The sequence below is a fragment of the Lactuca serriola genome, chromosome 7, assembly GCF_051521515.1.
Source record: "Lactuca serriola cultivar US96UC23 chromosome 7, Lser_US96UC23_V15, whole genome shotgun sequence".
NCBI lineage: Eukaryota > Viridiplantae > Streptophyta > Magnoliopsida > Asterales > Asteraceae > Lactuca > Lactuca serriola.
The window spans coordinates 95877003-95898752 of NC_136414.1; the positions used below are offsets into that span (position 1 = coordinate 95877003).

The 21750-nt window shown below is 41.0% G+C and overlaps 1 protein-coding gene across 1 annotated transcript; it reads right to left on the reverse strand.

The window, feature by feature from the left end:
• Positions 1–284: 284 nt before the first annotated feature.
• On the reverse strand, positions 285–6651 carry LOC145061747 (glucose-1-phosphate adenylyltransferase large subunit 3, chloroplastic/amyloplastic-like). The gene is made up of 15 exons (XM_079009302.1): positions 6370–6651; positions 6162–6275; positions 5906–6073; positions 5024–5116; positions 4542–4625; positions 4399–4454; positions 3817–3910; positions 3354–3466; positions 2801–2873; positions 2476–2556; positions 1737–1823; positions 1285–1389; positions 1022–1128; positions 643–703; positions 285–557 (listed from the first exon to the last, which is right to left on the reverse strand). The coding sequence occupies exons 1-15, from the start codon at positions 6562–6564 to the stop codon at positions 456–458; spliced, it is 1533 nt and encodes a 510-aa protein (XP_078865428.1). The 5' UTR covers positions 6565–6651; the 3' UTR covers positions 285–455.
• Positions 6652–21750: the final 15099 nt, after the last annotated feature.

The window sequence follows — 21750 nt, forward strand, 5'->3', positions numbered from 1 at the left end:
TAGTAATCATATAAAGTATTGATGTCATTCATTGTTGTCCACTAAGTTCTCCAAGTTTTGCTTATGAATAGTAGTCAATCACTTCCATTGAACTATTTGCCAAATTGAAACCTTCCATTTTTTTGGTTTAGAGGGATTGTTGGTGAAGCAAACCATCATCTTTACAAGATTATTTATATTTATCTTTAAACCTTGCATACACATAAACACATGTTTCATCTCACATGCTTACATGTCAAGTATTTTACTATAAAGTTGAAGTTTCATCTCACATGCTTACATCATTGAAGTAAAATTTCGTTATTTTATAAAAATGGAAAATGGCACATTCACATTTACAAAAAAGCTTGGCAGTGATACCAGCCTGTTGATCCTTTCTCTGCATAGAAATTTTCATCTTTCAACATTCTCCATTTTCATCCTTAAACGAGAGAATAAACAAAAAACAAAAGGAATTATATAACTAATCCATCCTTAATTGTTGAATTCTTTAATAGGATTGTAATGCCTGATCGAATATAAAACCCTTCTGAAGATCTGTCAGCCTCCTGTATCCCCTATAATTCCAAAAATACAAATTTTCAGTAATCAGCACCCTTTCATTTTCAATTAGACAATTACCATATTATCCAATGGGCTAACCTCTGAATTTGCAATGACTACATTCTTTCCAATTCTGGCATTTTTGTCAATGATGCAGCCACTACAAATTACATCATTAACAATTCATTATCAAGAAAAGTATTAGAAAAACATATAACTAGCAACTTAAGTCTGCATTTGTTCCACGTGACAAGACATTTTCTACGGCTATTTTGATGATGAAGATAAGGAGGGTATTCACGTCTTTTGCACAGACAAGAGACTAAGAGTAAGTCCCTATCGTGCCTGTTTAGGTGGGAGAAAATTTTGCAATATGTGTCCCATTGATATCAGTCCCAGTCAAATACAGTACGACATGTTCTGGCCTGTCTCTCATAAGAAATCAGGTGTAATGGACCAAATTTTTAAGAATTTGTACGTGATCTTTGTATTTTCTCCTATCCCCACAGGGACACGGCCTTCAGCCAACAATGATGTAATTTCAGCATCTGTCTCATAGTAGTCAGCACCAAGCATCACAGTGTCCTGCATTCATTTACGCATACAAGCAATGTTTTTAGTAAAATTATAGATTAATGAATTAGTTTTTTTTTAGAAAGTTAGCAGTTAAGAGCATATTCCTCATACAAGTGCAAAGATTTGTAGGAGATGAAGAATAACAGTTTGAATGCAATGACACACCTTTAAGTGAACATTAGAATTGATTCTGGATCGAATGCCAACAACACTATGCTCAATGAAGCTATCGGTTAAGAAACTACCATGTGATATGATTGAGTCAACGATCTGCATTACAATGTGAAAGAAAAGGGTCAGGATATCCACTAGACTTCATTGCAGAAGGCTGAAATTGTTCTTGGTATTCATTGGACTTATATAGAAAACGTTTATAACAATTGAAACAAAAAATCAAAAGTAAAGATAAACTCCATTGGTCTATTTTTAACACTTAAACTTTAGGAAGTCTAATCTTCTGGCTAGATACAAACTATTCTTGTGTATAAACTTGGAGCAACAAAAAAATTGATTGTTTGAATTCCTAGTCTAACAATTTTGTCATTTCACGAAGTTTGTCTATCAAATCATACCACATATTTAAAGCATACAAATCTTGAATATTATTTGCTACTAACCTTGCAATTGTCAACATTTGATGGTGGCAGATTTCTCCTAGATGTATACATTGGCTTTGTTGCATCATAAAAGCTAAACCGTGATGGCTGCAATGCAAAATTAAATGTAAAAAATAGCTTAATATAACCCCAAATAGGACTAAATGGCATGAAATAATAACGTACTTCCACTTATAGCAAAATGAACAGAATGTCAATTTGAAACTGGTCATATATAAGTCATAACTTCTTCATTAGAACATGAAATTTTTCTCTTTTTTCCTTGTTACTTTATTTGTGTATTAATTATTGTAGTATCTCCTGCTCCTATTGCTAGTTCTTTTCTTATTGAGGCATTGCATTTTGAAATTTTCTACTCTCTTTAGGATTTGCACTTTTATAGTTTTTTTAATAGAAAACTATACTTCAAAAGATCTACCCATTTATAGCAGTGAAAATTGTTTTGTATTTGGAATATTGAATGGCATTTCTCTAATAGTGTAAAATTTTCAAAGTAAAATGATGTATTAGGAAGAAATGAATGTAGGATTTTGGATGCTATGATGAACAAACCAATGGAAGTATGTTACTATTCCTTGCATTTAACCCTTGAAAATATGAAATCGTTTTCAGTAATTGTAACAGGATCAATGGATCATATTGTGATTTATTATGAGTTTCTGACTCTACAGCTTCCTTTGAGACTTACTTGATGAATAAAATGGCATGAACTTTAATAGAAATAGAGAAAACAACTTACATGTTCTGTAAGGGCAAGATTTGCTTCAAAGAAGGATTTAATTGTACCAATGTCCTCCCAGTAATCATTAAACAAATATGCCTGCAAATGAAATTTTGCACCTTCAGAAAAACTCTTCATATGCTGATATGCATACATACGTACATGATTGTATACATACATAACACATATACTGTAACAAAATTGTGTATGTATATTGTATATGGTAGAAGGTTGTGCCTATGTGATGTATTAGAACACAAGCTGCTAAACCTTATTTATGTGAAAAAAGGGAAAGTTTGTGCATAACAGTGTGGTTTATTCATTCACAAGAGGTTCAACAAACCTTTATGTAATATTCTGAGGCTGAAGCAGGGATAATCTCTGATCCAAAGTCATTTGCTGTTGGAAATCGCCATCTGTAAAATATTTAGTAGTTAAATCATGACAGGATAATCAGTCACCACGAAGAAGCATGATGAGATGCACCTTTTCCCTTGTATTTTTGTCATACCTTTTTCTCTCATGTTGTTTTTTTCTTAAATTCTACAAAAGCTATAAAAGCAAGTTTTTATTTTACACAGCTAGATCTTTGCTACACAATTTGAATATATGTTGTATATTTTACCGTTAAATCATGTGAATATGCAAATATGTTATCCCTTATGTCATCAGGAGTCCTTTAAGCGCCATTTGTTACACAGGAGAAAACAGGTGGTCCCCACATGCATTGGACTGGGACCGATGTTAATGGGACAATAGTTGCAATTTTTGTCCCGCCCAAAATGGTGGGACACGTCTTGCTAGATTTCTTTTCTGTACAAAAGACGTGAATGCCCTCCTCTTCTTCAACATCAAAAATAGCCCTAGAAAGATGTGTATAAATTGATGTCATGTACCTCAAAAGATTCAGAAGGATCTCCTTCTTGAAAATATATACTCCCATGGAAGCAATGTATGGTTTCTTTTCCGACTCTTCCTTAGAAAGTCCAAGAACCGTTGTGTCGACTGCCTGGAGAACGAATTTCACATTAAAGGTTGTGTATAATATGGATTTATCTAACACTATCCCAAACAAGATCCAGTTTACCACAAGATTAAATGCTAGAAAATGCTTCTTACTTTTATTGATTTGTTTGTTAGGGCATGCTACTTTCATTTCCACCTACTATAACAATTTACTTCGAAAAAATTACCCAATGAAACTATTCCATCCCGATACATAACAATTTTGACTTCTTTGAAGAATTTTCAAAGTACAACGTCTTAAGAAGAAAAAAAAAGGAAGTAAAATGCTGCAAAGAAAGAAATGAACGTAGGATGCTATAAACTAATAAAAGAAATTGTGTTTAGAGAACTTACCATGGCTTTCAAGTCTTTCCCTTTAGGCTTTTCACTGAAAGACATGACTCTTCCTTTTCCATCAATCTTCATCAATCCAAAATCCGATGCACGGCTGAAAAGAATACCAAAATGAAAGCCATGTTCATAGTATAAATAACAACATGAATATTTTCTTCTTCATCAAAGTCGATTTATTCTTTGATTGTGCATTTTGTGAGTATAAATAGATGGGTTAAACGAAAGAGAACGCAGCATACTGTTATTTATTTGTGTAATTTATCATCCTACTTTGATTTATGTGCATTACAACATTATAACTTTTTTGTTTCCTTGTTTTTCTATTACAACATTGTTCCTTTTTTCTTATTAAAGTATTTCACTTTAAAAAATATACCCAATTATTCTTTCACTATTTTTCAAATTATTATACTTTGAATAATCTATCACGTTATAGCAGTGAAAATTGCTTTGAATTTAAATGACATTGCTACAATGAGTAGATTTATCAAAGTAACAATGCTCTAAAGAGGAAAAGAAATTGATGTATGATGCTGCAATAAACAAATACAATAGTAAGTTGTTATTTGTAGTTAATATAACCTGTCATCCATGGGCAGACAGGAAAGTGTAATATCTGCACCACTTTGCCGATGGTTCTGCATGAGATATCGTTTGTTACATTTAATATAATTATGGTTTCGTTTCAAAGAGCATCAACTTTGTTAATGGTTTTATGATTTCACCTGAACAAAATCCATATAATCCATTCGGTACAAGTGATCTCCAGATAGAATGAGAACATCCTCGATGTCCTTGCTTCTTGCATCCTACAATTATGCAGATTTAGATATTAGGGAGAATTGATGAAAATAACAGTGTAGTTTCATTTTAAAGTGAAACTTTTAAATTACTTACAAGTTTCATTTTAGATGTTGATATTATCGATAAAGAAATGTAAGGGCATTGTTGTTATGGTAGTACATGTAAGTACGTTGCAATAATAGGTAAGTAACCGTTGCTCTTAGGTGTATAGAAATGTAATTTCAAATATTGTTATTATCGGAAAAAAATGTAATTATGTTGTTATTATTGGTTAAAAAAAAAGTCTGTGGGTTGAAGTACATTGCCCTTATGGGTAAATATACGCAAGTACATCGTCTATACTCTATATCAGTAAAAAAAAAAAGTAAACATTCATTTGACATAAATATTAAGTTGTGGGTACCTCAAAGAGCCAGTGAAACTGGCGAACAGCATCTGCAGTACCTTGGAACCACCTCTTACCTTCCTCACCGGGAGTTTGTGTTGCAGATAATGCCTAAAATCATGTAATTACTATTATGGGATATTGGGATCATATGAGAGTCATACAAACTGTATTGTAGGATAGAACAAAAGGACTAACTTTATTAAGTCAAAAATTGGTTTGAGATTTATGTCAAAGGATTAAGACAACATACAACCTAGCATGTTAAAAAAAATGGAACCCAGGTTCACTCTAAATGGCTTGTATGTTAAATGATTTGACGGCCAACAACTATTTTATTTTTATGGGATCATATGTGAGCCATACCGGTCGTTTGTTATACTGTATTTGGCATGCATTGGACTCAAATTGTGACTCATGATAAATGGTAAAAATTACAATATTTTTCCAACAAAAAAGTTGAACTAGATGAGACGAGACTCACTCTAGATCTCTCAACTAAAGATGCTCATCATCGAAAAATAAGCTCAATATTACTATTATAGGATCCTATGGGAGCCATACTTGTTGCTTGTTACATACTGCATTTGGTGTGCATAGGACTAAGACTGAAACTAATGTTAAAGAGTCAAAAATTACAATATTTTTCCCACGGGAACATGTGGAACAATGTGAGACAAAGACTTTCTTTTGATCTTCAGTGCAAAAGAATTACATTTGATTGTCCCACCCAATGTGGGACATGGACTCGCCATTGATCTCTCATTTGTGAAAAAGACGTAAATGCCCTCATCATTATCATTATGATCATATTAAATAACCCCTTGTCCAGACCTATCCCGTCCTCATATCTCATGTGACAAACGGGGCCTACAAAAACCATAATGTGATCAATCATACCTCAACAAACCCATCTCCAAATGTAACACCAAAATTATAAGCCCGTGCTAAATGCCTATTCAGTGACGCTGAATTATATTGCGTCAAAATGTAGACTTTATTGATCCCACTATTGATGCAGTTGCTCATAGGCACATCAATCAGCCTATACGCTCCACCAATCGGCACCTACATCCACCATACATTAATCCACCACATTTACATAAAACATTTCAATTTCAACAAAATTTTATAAAATAAATAAATAAAAACATACTGCAGGCTTTGCACGGCGTTTTGTCAGAGGGAAAAGACGAGTACCAGCTCCACCACCTAGAATCACCGCCACAACCGTTCTTGGGTCTCTTTTCTCCATCTCTAAGTCCCTCAACTGCATAAATTGTACACCGAGTCAAGATTCCGAGTGGGATCAAACTTTGACTTTGACTTTTTTAAGAGAAAAAAGTCAAAAGAAAAAAACTCACCTTTGCCTCACCTGTGGGAATGGCGGTGAGGGTCATTTGTATGCTTGATTTCACATTGTTTTTCGTTTGAACCCTTTGACTAAAACTTAGCTTCTTCCCCATTAAGTCGCCATTGACAGGTCTCCAGTCCCTAGGAGCCAATCCAGAGATGCCATGTAGCTGCCGGACTCCGGTGGCGGAGAGTGATACTACCATTTTTTCTGTAAGTTTTTAGTCTTGAGTTGATGGAAATGTCGTATTGTTTACATGGGGTAGGGTGTGGGTGGGAGGAGGGGTGGGGGGTGTTGCATTGCATGGTATATGTGGTTAGCTATGTTATCCATAAAAATCTGTATTCACGGACCACAAGTATTTTTCTCTTTTGAAAATTTGTGTGATTCAGCCATCCTTATCTTATATATATTTACATAAAATTTATAAAATATTATGTAATTTAATACCGACGAATATTCCTGTACGGATTAATTGTGTTTCTATGTTTCTTTTGTTTTGGTTAATTAGTTTATTCATGATTTGCATAATGTAATCTAAGTTAAATATTTATAAATAATTAAATATGTATAACCTTGATAAATTAGTGCTTATTAATCAATAATTCGGTTATGTTATACTTTTGCTTGTTAATCAATAATTCGGTTATGTTATATTTACATAGTAAATTAATAATTTGTTTTGTTTATAAGTCTTTTCTTTTTGTTGAAAAATTACATTATGTTAATGAAAACAATAAATTTCCTTTTACATAACTTAAGGCGAAGATATTTGTATCTTTTTGAGATTTATGTTTGTTATGTTGAAAATAATATTATATTTTGAAAAAGAAAATATTATTTCTTAACGGCATTGGAAAATTACAAATAATTTAAACATGTTAGAACTCCAAAATGTTTATAAAAGGTTCACCATAGTCCATAGATGGAGCAGTTAAATATCAAAGACAAACTAAACAGTCAATGTCTAACTAGTAACTATAGGTTGTTGACCAAACTTTTGGGCATTTACCAAAATGACCATTATATGCGAAATAGATCCATTTTAGAGTTAGAAATATATATAAATTTTATTCCACTTTCATTTGTCCCTACCACTTCAAAAAAAAATTATCTCTTGAACCCAAGTTCCAAAATGCTTAGGGGGTGTTTGACAAAAAAAAAAACTTATTGTTTATTAGCTTATAACTTATTAGCTTATTAGTTTATAAGTTAATAAGTGTAGGGTAACTTATGAAAAAATGACTTATTAGAGGTTCCCCACCGGAATAAGTTATTTTTCATCTAAACACTTTTTTAACTTATAGTGGTGTGGAACCTAATAAGTTGTTTTAAGAAGCTTAGTTAAACACTCCCTTAATATCAACGGTTGTTTCATAAAATGGAACCCTTTCATGTGCATATATTGAATGTACATCGCCTTAGGTAAGTTTTTGAGTTTTTGTAAGGGTTTTGTCGAATTTTGTAAATATGCTACGGATTTTCGGAGCCTGAAAATGCTACTTTGCTTGTTATACTTCACTGGATCAAAAATAACATTTTCTAGAAATGTAGAATTTCTAAAATCCATTTCAGAAAGTTTTTCCTTTTTCGGAAATGATCATAGATTTTTAATTTGACTTTTCATGTTATGTTGACATAAGCAGTGGCAGAGCTGCCCTTTGGGTAGTGGGGTGTATGGCACCACTTGGAGTGGCAACACCTATTAAATATGTATAATTTTTTTTGCATCTATTGATATGAAATAAGTAATTGCCCCACTTCACAAAAGATTGGCACCTCTTGAATCAGCGGATAACAAAGTATCCCTCTTCTTAAGCCTACCCTAGTTGTTGGTATGCACAACTTCACCTAGAAAAGAAGCCGGAGACAACCAACCACTTGCCGGAATATGCTCTGAGTCGCTTGCAAACTACTCTAGTCGTCAGAAACTGCTTGCGGTCGCCTGAAACTGCCGAAAACTACTACAGTACTTGGTAACCACCGGAAACGGCTCAAAGTTGTTCGAAAACGCTCCACTAGCGGACCCCAGTTGACTGAAAGTCTGGATCCGCCACTGGACATAAGCCTGTAATAGTCAAACAAGGAATTTACATAAACAATTTATCGTCACATGCAACTAGAGGTGCACAAAACCCAAATTTGGTCTGATCCGATTCGGTTTCGCTTACATCATCGTCGATCCGGTTTGCCTTTATTTCGATCCAGATTAACCAGTTTCCCAATCGATGATATAAATCGGTTTGACCCGGATTTTTTTGGGGTTTTAATGGATTTTGGTCGGTTTTCAAACCGGTTTTTGGAAAATATGGTTGACGATCCGGTATTAAATCCAATTTGGAAAGTAGGATTAGGATCCGATTTTAAATATGATCCGATCCGGTTTTGACTCGATCCGGTTTTGGATTGGATCCGATTTCGAATAGTGAAATCAGTTTTTGTGTGCATCTCTACATGCAACCTAGAGATCTATGGTTTTTCTCATAATAGCAACATATTTTGAAAAACTAATCTAACCTATGTAATATCAAAAATCACAAGATTATTGTTATATACCTTTTGCAATCATTAAATATAACAATCTACTTTCTTCAAACCTTCCTTGGAAAACAAGCACCAAAAGTATGGCTATCTCTAATAGCTCACACTTAAGACCCTAGAAACCTTAGAATGAAGAGGAAAGAGATTTAGGCCCCTTTGGATGTGGGTAATATAGATTAGGTGATCCGAGATTTCGGTTGGTGCTTTGGAGCCCAACGGTATAACCATAGAGTGATAGTTCGAGCCTTTTATGAATTTTGGATTTGAGTTCGGTAAGTTTTAAGTCAAAGGAGAGTTGATAGGGTTGTAGAGCTTCTAAACACCTTTGCGTGGATATAAAGATCGTCGAAATCGGAGTTGAAACGAAGAAGTTATGATCGTTTGAAGTTAGGGCGGTTTTGGGTTGAGTTGTATACGTTGGGCGTACTAGGGCATTCCTAGTACGTTGGGTGTACGCGATTAGTTCCCAACCCCTATTTTCTTGGTTTGAGCCTTATTTAAGCTCCTTAACTCCCCCAAACTAATTCCATACTTAGCCTCCACCTCTCCAACACCCTCTCTTGTAACCCTAACCCTAGATTGAGCCTTGTGAGAAAAAGAAGGTGTTTTAAGTGCTTTGGAGTGTTCTTGGTGCACCTTGGAGAAGAAGGAACTCATTGAAGAAGTGTTGGTTGCATTAGAGCTTGTAGATCCAGACTTTGCTCACATTGATCTTTCTTCTAGAGTTATAAAGTTTAAATCTTTAAATTTTGTGACCTTGTTATGGATAAATTTGGAAACTTTATCCATCTAAACATCATTTTGATTTAGATCTGAAGGTTGGAGACTTGTACTTAATGGATTAAGTTGAAAAAGATGTACTTGTGGGTCCCTTTGAGGCTTAAAACATTTGCAGCTCCTTAGTTTGAGACTGGATTCACACGGGTGTTCCTCCAATTCGCTCAAACCAAAGCTATGATACAAACTTGTAACGTCTCAAAAATCACAACAATTTTGAACTTTTCAAAACAACCCATAATCATAAAATTTTTACAAAATCATTGTTTCCAAAGTGTTTATCAGAGTATCCCAAAATCATAAGGCCATAAAATATGAGGATGTGTACGGTCATGTCTTCGCCTTCCCGCGATCATCAGAAGTACCTGAAATAATAAACTAAAATTGTGAGTCAAAGCTTAATGACTTCCCCCAAAGTATCACCACATAAACATAACAAACAACAGCATGCATAAATGAGCCTTCATCCTGATTGGACCGTCTTGCAGGGACTACAGCCTATCTGGACCGCTCTTCGAGCCTTTGGCATGACTGGACCGCCTCGTAGGGCATACAGCCTATCCAGACCGCTCTCCGGGACTTCGGCCTGACTGGACCGCCTCGCAGAGCCTACAGTTTATCCGGACCACCCTAGGTATCTTGGCCTTCAGCACAAGTAGGACCACCTCAACCCAACCAAACATAACATGTCGACATATACATAACAGATAAACATATATCCAGTCAACAAACAAACAGGCAGATCTACAAATCTGTAACAGCCCGAAATCCAGGTATTCTTCTTTTTGGCCCTTCATCTTTGTTATGTTGCCATTTAGGGTTTGCATGTTAGGCGAGTACGCTGGGCGTACAAGGAGTACGTTGCGCGTACTCGCACGCCTCATTTGGACGCGTTCACCCTCAGGTACGTTGGGCGTACCCAAGGTACGCGGGGCGTAACCGGTCCAGACCTAAAAACCCTAATTCATTCAGAGGGCTATAAAAGGAATGTGTAGCTCGACTTCTCAGCCACCATCCCTCAAAAAGAAACCCTAAAAAGAGTGTGCATCCGTTCTTAGGCCATTTGTGAGTATTCTAAGCTTGGTGGTGCCCTTTTCAAGGTAGCAAAGGAAAGGAAGAGCTCATTGGGAAGGCTAGAAGTGGTATTCAAGTGTGGATCTGAGCTTTGCAAAGGTTGAAGCTTCATTATAAGGTAAAAAGTTCGGATCTTGTCCTATAGTTCTTGTGATATGCTTCAAGTACCATTTTCTAGGGTTTTAGTCCCAAAGGTGGAGACTTTTTGAGCAAATGGTCTCCATAAGCTTAGATCCTTCATATTTCTAGTCTATTTGAGTTATAGACTCATAAAAATGTAATCTTGGTCGTGAATATTGTACCATGCATGAGATCTAGGTCCTTGAGTTGGAATAGAATGATGTTATGAAGTGTGGGAGCCTTTACAGCCATGCCAAGGCTTAAAGGTCTCGACTTTATGGGTATAGACGCATAAACAGAGCCGGATCTAGAAGTTGGAGTAATGGCTTAATCGATTAAGACCAGAAATGACGTATGCTAAAGTCTGATGGTTACGCTGGGCGTAACTCACAGTACGCGCAGCGTACTGGGTGGAGACCCCGATCCATGGGTTGTCGATGTACGCCCCGCGTACATCAAGAAGTACGCCCCGCGTACTCATAGGGTTGACTTTTGTTGACTTTTAGGGTTTTGGTCAACATAGAGACTTTGGGTCAGGGAAGGGTAAAATGGTCTTTTACCCTCTGAGGGATGATGATAAGGGGTGAAGTTTTAGTTGTGGAAGTCTTTGTTTATTAAATGATATTTTTATGATTAGGCGAGGTAGAGTCGTCGCCGGGATTTGGAGATAGCGAGTACGTGAGATCTTAGACTTTCCACGAGGTGAGTCTTCTCACTATACTGTACCCGGAAGGGTTTTATTGTGTGACCGGAAGGTCGGATATGTTACGAGTTGTATGCATTATATGTGATAAGTTAATCGTTTATATACGCCATGTATGATATGCTTGATATGGGCCGGAAGGCATTATACTATGGGCCGGAAGGCATATATGTTGTGGGCCGGAAGGCATTGTGATGTGTATCATAAGGTAGGACCGGAAGGTTTACCGAGCCGAGACGGAAGTCCTCTGAGACACATGGGCCGGAAGGTCAGGGCCTGGAAGGGCGTATGTGCATAAGTAGTATTTTGGGGAACTCACTAAGCATTTATGCTTATCGTTGTTGTGTTATGTGTTTCAGGTACTAGCGAGGACCGTGGGAAGGCGCCGGCGTGATCGTACACATTGTCTAGAAAACTATTTCATGATCATTGGGATGTGCTTTGTTATGAAACATTGTTTACGTTTGAATTTGGAATATTAAAGATGGTTTTTGATGTTTGCAAAAATGAAAATTTTGTTTTAAATTTACGTTGTTACAAGTTGGTATTAGAGCCTTGGTTTGAGGGATTCGGATACACCTTCGGGCGTAACTGAACTCAAACCGGGGATTTGAGAAAAATTTTAATTAATAAAAATAATAAAAATTTGATAAGAGATTTCGAAACAACCGAAGGAGAAGCAGTGTGTACGGTTAGCCAGCGCCCGAACGGTAAATCCCCAAAATACCCTTACAATATGTGTTATGAGATATGTTATGATATGATATGCATGCTAGAGTAGACTAGGTATTCATATTAGGACTAGAGTGGCCTGATTTGTGATGCCTTAGTCTAAGGAAACCTGCTGCTATGAGATGCGTTGAGAGCGAGTAGGTAACCAATGCATAGCAAGAATAGAGTACTCATGAGCCGGGGTTCGAGGAGGAGGACTTGGGGTGAATGCTGATGCGGTGTAGTCGGTAGTATTGGGCCCGTACTATTGAAGACACCGGGTCAGTGGGCAACCCAAGTAAGAATCCTTGGGTATTGGAGACCGAGTAGGGTTGCGTTATCGAGTGCGATTATGCTCGATGGAGTCTCTGATATTTTATGTTGTATTTCAGAGGCATCATGGTTGGGACGCGTCACAGGCCTGAGACAAGCGGTGTGAGTGACGAGGAGCTTCGTCAGATGATCCACGATAAGGTGGCTGCGGCAATCTGGGCCGAGATCCTGGAGATGTTTGGGTCTATCAAGACCACGTTGTTGGAGACTTTTGATGAGCGGTACGCCGCGGTGACTGAGGTTGTGGCCGCTGCAGCTACAGCAGTTGTGGCTGCTGCCAGACCACAGGGAGGTGACTCGTTGTTGTTCCGGGAGTTCAGCAACACGAAGCCACCCGAGTTTGACAGGACGCAGGATCCAATCGCTGCGATGAGATGGATTGCTGATATTGAGGGATGCTTCTACACTTGTTCATGTCCGGAGCATCTGAGGGTACGGTTCGCTTTGAACCAGCTCCGCCTGGGAGCAAAGGATTGGTGGAAGTTCGTGACGGCGAACTTCACTCTTGCGGAGGTTTCAGCCGTGACTTGGGAGAGGTTTACTACTATGTTCAGAGACAAGTATGTTCCCCCGGTGGAGAGGGAACGGTTGGTACAGGAGTTCTTGACCCTCAAGCAGGGTAATGATTCTGTTACGGTGATCACTCGGAAGTTTCATGAGAGGGCGATGTTTTGCCCTGAGCAGGTGTCCACTGAGCAGGCTCGGATGAGCCGATATTTGGGTATACTGAGGAGGGATATCCGGGAGTTCGTATCGAACTCGTCATACCAGACCTTTGTTGAGCTCCAGGCGAATGCCAGGAAGAGAGAGATCGAGTTGGAGACCCAGGCCAGGGAGGAGGCCGAGTCTCAGCGGGTGGATCGGCGGCCGGCTCAGTCCTAACCGGCAGCCAAGCGGACCAAGTCCGCCGATTCGAGGACGGGAGGTCAGAAGGGCCGCACTTGCGGAAAGTGCAGCAAGGGTCATGAGGGGGCATGTCGATCGGGTGCTTGCTACAAGTGTGGCAAAGAGGGGCACATTGCTAGGGATTGCCCCAAGGGATTTATGGTTTGCTTTCATTGCAACCAGACCGGCCATCGGAAGGCCGAGTGTCCTCAGCTTCACCAGGGATCAGCATAGGGATCTGCGCCTACGGCTAGGACTACCGAGACTCGGTCGGTGAAAGCCGAGGCTCCGAAGGCTCGTGGGAGAGCTTTTCAGTTGACTGCGGAGGAGGTCCGCGCGACGCCCGGTGTCGTAGTTGGTATGTATTCTTTCGGGTATTTACTTTTTTGCTAAGATATTGTGCTTATGTTATGATATGCGTAGGTACTTTTCTTGTGAATTCTGTACCTGCCTTGGTATTATTTGACTCGGGTGCAAGTCGGTCTTTTGTATCTTTGGATTTTAGCCAGCACATCGGTACTGATCGGGAGGTGATGAGTCAACCCCTGCGGGTTTCCATAGCGGATGAGAAAGCGGTATACGCCACTGACGTGATTCGAGGATGTGTGCTCGAAGTTTTTGGTGTTAAGTTCCCTATAGATTTGGTTCCTATAGCGATGGGAGATGTCTGTGTCATCGTGGGCATGGACTGGTTGAGTAGGTTTGGAGCAGTCATTGACTGCGAGAGACAGCTGGTGACTATACGAGACCCTAGTGGGGGAGTGCTTACTGTGTATGGCGAGGGGACCCGGTGTGGGTCAGCGTTTTGTTCGGCTGCCAGGGCGAGACAGAGTTTGCAGCAGGGTTGCAGTGGATTCATCGCCTACGTGATGGACACTCGATTGGCCGCGGGGAGGCCCAATTCGGTTGACGACGTTCCAGTAGTATGCGAGTTTTCGGATGTGTTCCCCGAAGAATTACCAGGTGTGCCTCCGGAAAGGCAAGTGGAGTTCCGTATCGATCTGGTTCCGGGAGCGGCGCCCATCGCCAAGGCGCCTTATCGCCTCGCTCCACCAGAAATGCAGGAGTTATCCTCGCAGCTTCAGGAGCTACTGGGAAAAGGGTTTATTCGGCCGAGTAGCTCACCTTGGGGCACGCCGATTCTTTTTGTCAAGAAAAAGGATGGTTCGCACCGGATGTGTATCGATTACCGGGAGTTGAACAAGTTGACAGTTAAAAACCGATATCCGTTACCTAGGATCGATGATCTGTTCGATCAGTTGCAGGGGGCATCTTGATTCTCCAAGATAGACTTGAGGTCGGGTTATCATCAGATGAGGGTCCGGGATGAGTATATCCAGAAGACTGCATTCAGAACTCGTTATGGACATTATGAGTTTGTAGTGATGCCTTTTGGGCTCACCAATGCCTCGGCTGCATTCATGGATCTTATGAACAGGGTATGCAGGCCGATGCTGGATTGGTCGGTGATCGTATTCATTGATGATATCTTGGTATATTCGAGGTCTAGGGAGCAGCATGAGGAGCATTTGAGGGAAATTCTTGGAGTATTGAGATCGGAGAGGCTGTATGCCAAATTCTCCAAGTGTGATTTCTGGTTACGAGAGGTCCAGTTCCTAGGGCACCTTGTTAACCAGAAAGGGATATTGGTCGATCCGGCCAAGATTGAGGCGGTGATGAGATGGGAAGTGCCGAGATCACCCACTGAGATCAGGAGCTTTCTGGGATTGGCCGGCTATTATCGAAGGTTTATCAAGGATTTCTCCAAGATCGTCGTGCCACTTAATAGGATGACCCGGAAGGGTGTTGCATTTTCATGGGGACCGGAGCAGCAGTCCTCTTTTGAGACCCTTCGTCAGAAATTGTGCGAGGCCCCGGTGCTCGCACTCCCGGAAGGTATGGAGGATTTTGTGGTATACTGTGATGCATCTATATCAGGTTTAGGGGCGGTACTCATGCAGAGGGGACACGTTATAGCATATGCTTCGAGGCAGCTGAAGCCTCATGAGTCGAGATATCCCACCCACGAACTGGAATTGGGGGCAGTGGTGTTTGCCCTCAAGATCTGGCGGCACTATCTTTATGGGGTTCAGTGTACCATATACACGGACCACAAGAGTCTGAAGTACTTGATGGATCAGCCAAATCTGAACATGCGACAGAGGAGATGGTTGGATGTGGTGAAGGATTATGATTGTGAGATCCTGTACCACCCGGGCAAGGCTAATGTGGTGGCCGATGCATTGAGCCGTAGGGCGGAAAGCGCCCCGATCCGAGATATTTGTATGAGGTTGACGGTGATGACTCCGATTTTGGACACCATCCGAGGAGCTCAGGCTGAGGCTGCGAGACCAGAAAACCAGAAGAGGGAGCGGGTTGTCGGTCAGGTATCGGAATTCGTTACGGATGGTCGGGGACTCATGAATTTTTAGGGTCGGGTTTGGGTACCGTTTGTGGGCAGTACGCGTACCATTTTGATGGAGAAAGCGCATCGGTCGAAATTCTCGATTCATCACGGGGCTACTAAGATGTATTTAGACCTAAAGAAGGAGTATTGGTGGCCCTGTATGAAGAGGGATGTTGCATGGTTCGTCGAGAGGTGCCTGACTTGTCGCCAGGTTAAGGCCGGGCACCAGACTCCGTACGGTAAATTGCAGCCACTGGAGATTCCCGAATGGAAGTGGGAACAGATTACCATGGATTTTATCACCAAATTGCCAAGGACTGCGAGGGGGGTCGATGCAATTTGGGTGATTGTGGATAAATTGACGAAGAGCGCTCATTTTCTAGCCATCAGTGAGAGCTCTTCTGCAGAGAAGTTGGCAGAGTTATATGTCAGGGAGGTGGTATCGCGGCATGGGGTTCCGATGTCGATCATTTCAGATCGGGATGTACGTTTTACTTCCAGGTTTTCAAAGAAGTTTCATGAGGATTTAGGTACGAGGCTGCATTTCAGTACCGCATACCACCCACAGACGGACGGACAGAGCGAGCAGACGATTCAGACGCTTGAGGATATGCTCCGAGCATGTGTTTTGGATTTTGGAGGGAGTTGGGACACCTACTTACCCTTAACAGAGTTTTCATACAACAACAGCCATCATTCGAGCATTGGTATGCCACCCTTTGAGTTGTTGTATGGGAGGAGGTGTCGCACCCCCATCTGCTGGGGAGAGGTGGGGCAACGGGTAATGGGTAGCACAGAGATTGTACTCCAGACGACCGAGCAGATACAGCAGGTCAGGCAGAGATTGTTGACCACGCAGAGTCGCCAAAAGAGTTATGCGGACAGGCGTCGGTCCGAGCTAAAGTTCCAGGTTGGTGACCTTGTGCTCCTAAAGGTATCTCCTTGGAAAGGAGTGATACGATTCAGGAAGAGGGGCAAGTTGGGACCCCGATATATTGGACCTTTCAGGGTACCGGTTGGATCTACCTGCTGAGTTGGGACAGATCCACAACACCTTTCATGTCTCTCAGTTGAGGAAATGCATTGCCGACGAGTCGGCAGTGGTGCCATTAGATGATATTCAGGTGGATGCAGGCCTGAACTATGTGGAGAGACCAGTGGCGATCAGGGATCGAAAGGTTAAGGTTCTGAGAAACAAGGAAGTACCCCTAGTACAAGTGCAGTGGCAACATCGGAAGGGGTCCGAGCTGACATGGGAGTCCGAATCTGAGATGCGGGATCAATATCCAGAGTTGTTTTCAGTATGAGACTTCGGGGACGAAGTCTGGTTCTAGTGGGGGAGAATTGTAACAGCCCGAAATCCAGGTATTCTTCTTTTTGTCCCTTCATCTTTGTTATGTTGCCATTTAGGGTTTGCATGTTAGGCGAGTACGCTGGGCGTACAAGGAGTACGTTGCGCGTACTCGCGCGCCTCATTTGGACGCGTTCACCCTCAGGTACGTTGGGCGTACCCAAGGTACGCGGGGCGTAACCGGTCCAGACCTAAAAACCCTAATTCATTCGGAGGGCTATAAAAGGAATGTGTGGCTCGACTTCTCAGCCACCATCCCTTAGAAAGAAACCCTAAAGAGAGTGTGCATCCGTTCTTAGGCCATATGTGAGTATTCTAAGCTTGGTGGTGCCCTTTTCAAGGTAGCAAAGGAAAGGAGGAGCTCATTGGGAAGGCTAGAAGTGGTATTCAAGTGTAGATCTGAGCTTTGCAAAGGTTGAAGCTTCATTATAAGGTAAAAAGTTCGGATCTTGTCCTATAGTTCTTGTGATATGCTTCAAGTACCATTTTCTAGGGTTTTAGTCCCAAAGGTGGAGACTTTTTGAGCAAATGGTCCCCATAAGCTTAGATCCTTCATATTTCTGGTCTATTTGAGTTATAGACTCATAAAAATGTAATCTTGGTCGTGAATATTGTACCATGCATGAGATCTAGGTCCTTGAGTTGGAATAGAATGATGTTATGAAGTGTGGGAGCCTTTACAGCCATGCCAAGGCTTAAAGGTCTCGACTTTATGGGTATAGACGCATAAACAAAGCCGGATCTAGAAGTTGGAGTAATCGCTTAATCGATTAAGACCACAAATGACGTATGCTAAAGTCTGATGGTTACGCTGGGCGTAACTCCCAGTACGCGCAGCGTACTGGGTGGAGACCCCGATCCATGGGTTGTCGATGTACGCCCCGCGTACTCATAGGGTTGACTTTTGTTGACTTTTAGGGTTTTGGTCAACATGGAGACTTTGGGTCAGGGAAGGGTAAAATGGTCTTTTACCCTCTGAGGGATGATGATAAGGGGTGAAGTTTTAGTTGTGGAAGTCTTTGTTTATTAAATGATATTTTTATGATTAGGCGAGGTAGAGTCGTCGCCGGGATTTGGAGATAGCGAGTACGTGAGATCTTAGACTTTCCACGAGGTGAGTCTTCTCACTATACTGTACCCGGAAGGGTTTTATTGTGTGATCGGAAGGTCGGATATGTTACGAGTTGTATGCATTGTATGTGATAAGTTAATCGTTTATATACGCCATGTATGATATGCTTGATATGGGCCAGAAGGCATATATGTTGTGGGCCGGAAGGCATTGTGATGTGTATCGTAAGGTAGGACCGGAAGGTTTACCGAGCCGAGACGGAAGTCCCCTGAGACACATGGGCCGGAAGGTCAGGGCCTGGAAGGGCGTATGTGCGTAAGTAGTATTTTGGGGAACTCACTAAGCATTTATGCTTACCGTTGTTGTGTTATGTGTTTCAGGTACTAGTGAGGACCGTGGGAAGGCGCCGGCGTGATCGTACACATTGTCTAGAAAACTATTTCATGATCATTGGGATGTGCTTTGTTATGAAACATTGTTTACGTTTGAATTTGGAATATTAAACGATGGTTTTTGATGTTTGCAAAAATGAAAATTTTGTTTTAAATTTACGTTGTTACAAAATCACTACATGATGCTAATATCCTATATACCAGGATATCGATCTAACAAATCTCTACAGCATAATAACATACTATCATATAATAGGATATTCAATCCAATGGGTCGGTCTTGGTGCCTTCGACCCACAAGTACGGTGAGAAAGATTCAATTCTCAATCTGAACAATAGTTGATGAGGTCCCAACTCCGAATCTCAGCTCTAACTATCACCTATCCATCCAAATGACCAATTCTCAAACAAAATCCAAAAATACCCAAAATACCCCTAGATTAAACTTGATCAAAATTAGGTAAAAATCAAATTCCAAAAAGTCAACCGAGTCAACCCAGTTGAGTACGCCCAATGTACTCAGCTGTACGCCCAGCGTACGTATTGGTTGACCAGGTACGAGCTTGTTGACCATGTACGTGCAACGTACGCCCAGCGTACACAGCTGGCCGCCAACCCAACTCATTAAGAGCTTAATCCTTAAGCCCTTAAGTCCATTTTCCAGATCCATGTCCAAAATTATGTCCTTGACCATAAAGTTTCCAACTTTATGGCCTTGCATAACCATTAAGTGCCCAACACCAAAGATCCTAACCTCTTAATCTATTAAGACAACTTAGGCCATGCATGAGAAGAAACTAGTGTCCAAGATTACATTTTTATGACTGAAGAGGCTCCAAAACCTCTTAAAGGAAAACTCAAATAGATTAGAGTAATCCCCACTCATAATACCATTTTTATAGGACCAAAAGAACATAAAATCAAGCCCAAAACAAGATCTAAGTATAACTTCACCAAGTTCTGAACTTTATACCTCCAAGTGATGTCAAATGATGATGTGATTCTGAATCTAAGGTGCTTCACTCCTCCAAGATGGTCTCTACTTCCTTCTTTATTCTTCAAAGGCACAAAACACACACACACACACACACAAGCTCAAAAATGCTCACAAGGTAGATTAGGGTTTGTAAAAACGTTTTGAGAGGATGGAGGTTGATGAAAGGAACCAGGTTTGAGAATTAATGAAGAACAAATAGGGTCCAAACCCTAAATATTAGGTTTTGGGACTTCACCCCGTACTCCCAGCATACATGGCTCCACTCCACAATTCCAAAAATGGCAATATTAGCCCCTCTCAGCCACAAATCTTACATTTTAAGGACCAAAATGTAATAAATCTAAATATAAGGGTCAAAGTGAAAATACCTCAAAACAAGATGTTATAATTCTCCCCCACTTGACCAACGGGCTTGTAGCCCAGCGGTATCAGGTGGTGCCCTCCCTCTTTGAGGTCGAGGGTTCAAGTCCCGTCGTGGACATAGGTGGAATAGGTGTTGTTAGCTTAGGAGTAGATTAGATTTGTCGGTTCAAAAAAAAAAAAAAAAAAAAAAAAAAAAAAAAAAAAAAAAAAACTTGACCTAGACTTCGTCCTCAAAATTTGTTGCAGTAAATAACTCCGGGTAATGCTCCTGCATCTCAACCTCGGGTTCCCAGGTCCACTCGGAGCCTCTCCGATGCTGCCACTGAACCTTTACCAAAGGTATTTCCTTGTTGCGTAGGGCCTTCATCTTTCTCTCCAATATAGCCACTAGCCTCTCAATGTATTTCAAACACTCATCGACCTGAATATCATCCAAAGGAACCATTGCCTCACCATCCAACACACACTTCTACAAGTGAGAGACATGGAAGGTGTTGTGGATCTGACTAAGGTCACTCGGCAAATCCAACCGGTAGGCAACCCTGCCTACCCTGGCTATCATACGGAACAGTTCAATATATCGGGAACCCAATTTCCCCTCTTCCTGAAGTGTATCACACTTTTCTAGGGTGAGACCTTCAGTAATACCATGTCCATGTCGCTGACCTGAAATTCCAACGCCAATCGGCGCTGGTCAGCATAACTCTTCTGCCGAATCTGAGTTGTCTACAGTCTCTGCTTGATCTACTGAATAAGCTCTATGGTCTGAAGGACTACTTCGTTCCTTCCCATGCCCCTGTGACCAACCTTTCCTCAACATACTTGGGTACAACATCTCCGACCATACAAGAGCTCAAAAGGTGGGGCACCAATGTTGGAGTGATAGTTGTTGTTGTAAGAAGACTCCACAAAAGGTAGATAGGAATCCCAACTCCCACCAAAATCTATAACACAAGCCCGCAACATATTCTCAAGAGTTTGGATGGTCTGCTCACATCATTGTCGGTCTACGGGTGATAAGGAGTGCTGAAATGTAGCCTCATGCCCAGTTCCTTGTGGAACTTCTGCCATAATCAGGAAGTGAACCGAACATCTTGGTCTGAAACAATAGAGACCAGAATCCCATGACGAACAACAATCTCCCGAACATACACATCGACCAACTTTTCGGCCGAAGAGCTCTCCAAGACGGCCAAAAATGGGCACTCTTGGTCAGTTGATCCACGATGACCCATATAGCATCAAAACCCTTGGCAATCTTTGGCAACTTGGTGATAAAATCCATGGTGATTTGTTCCCACTTCCACATGGGAACCTCCAAAGGTTGTAGCTTGCCATGTGGCCTCTGATGCTCGGCCTTAACCATCCTACAGTTCAAGCACCTCTCAACATACTAGGCTATCTCCCTCATCATACACGACCACCAGTAACTTAATCTCAAATCCCGATACATCTTGGTGGCTCCCGAGTGTATAGAAAAGCGAGACTTATGAGCCTCCTCCAATACTATCTGCCTGATCCCACCAGAAACTGGAACCCAAACCCAACTGCACCGGCTCAACAACCCCCGACTATCGATGACATACCTGTCAATCTTGCCCCTGATCATTTCCTGTTTCTAGTTCTCCTTCCTAACTCCTTTTGCATGTGCCTCTCTGATCAAAC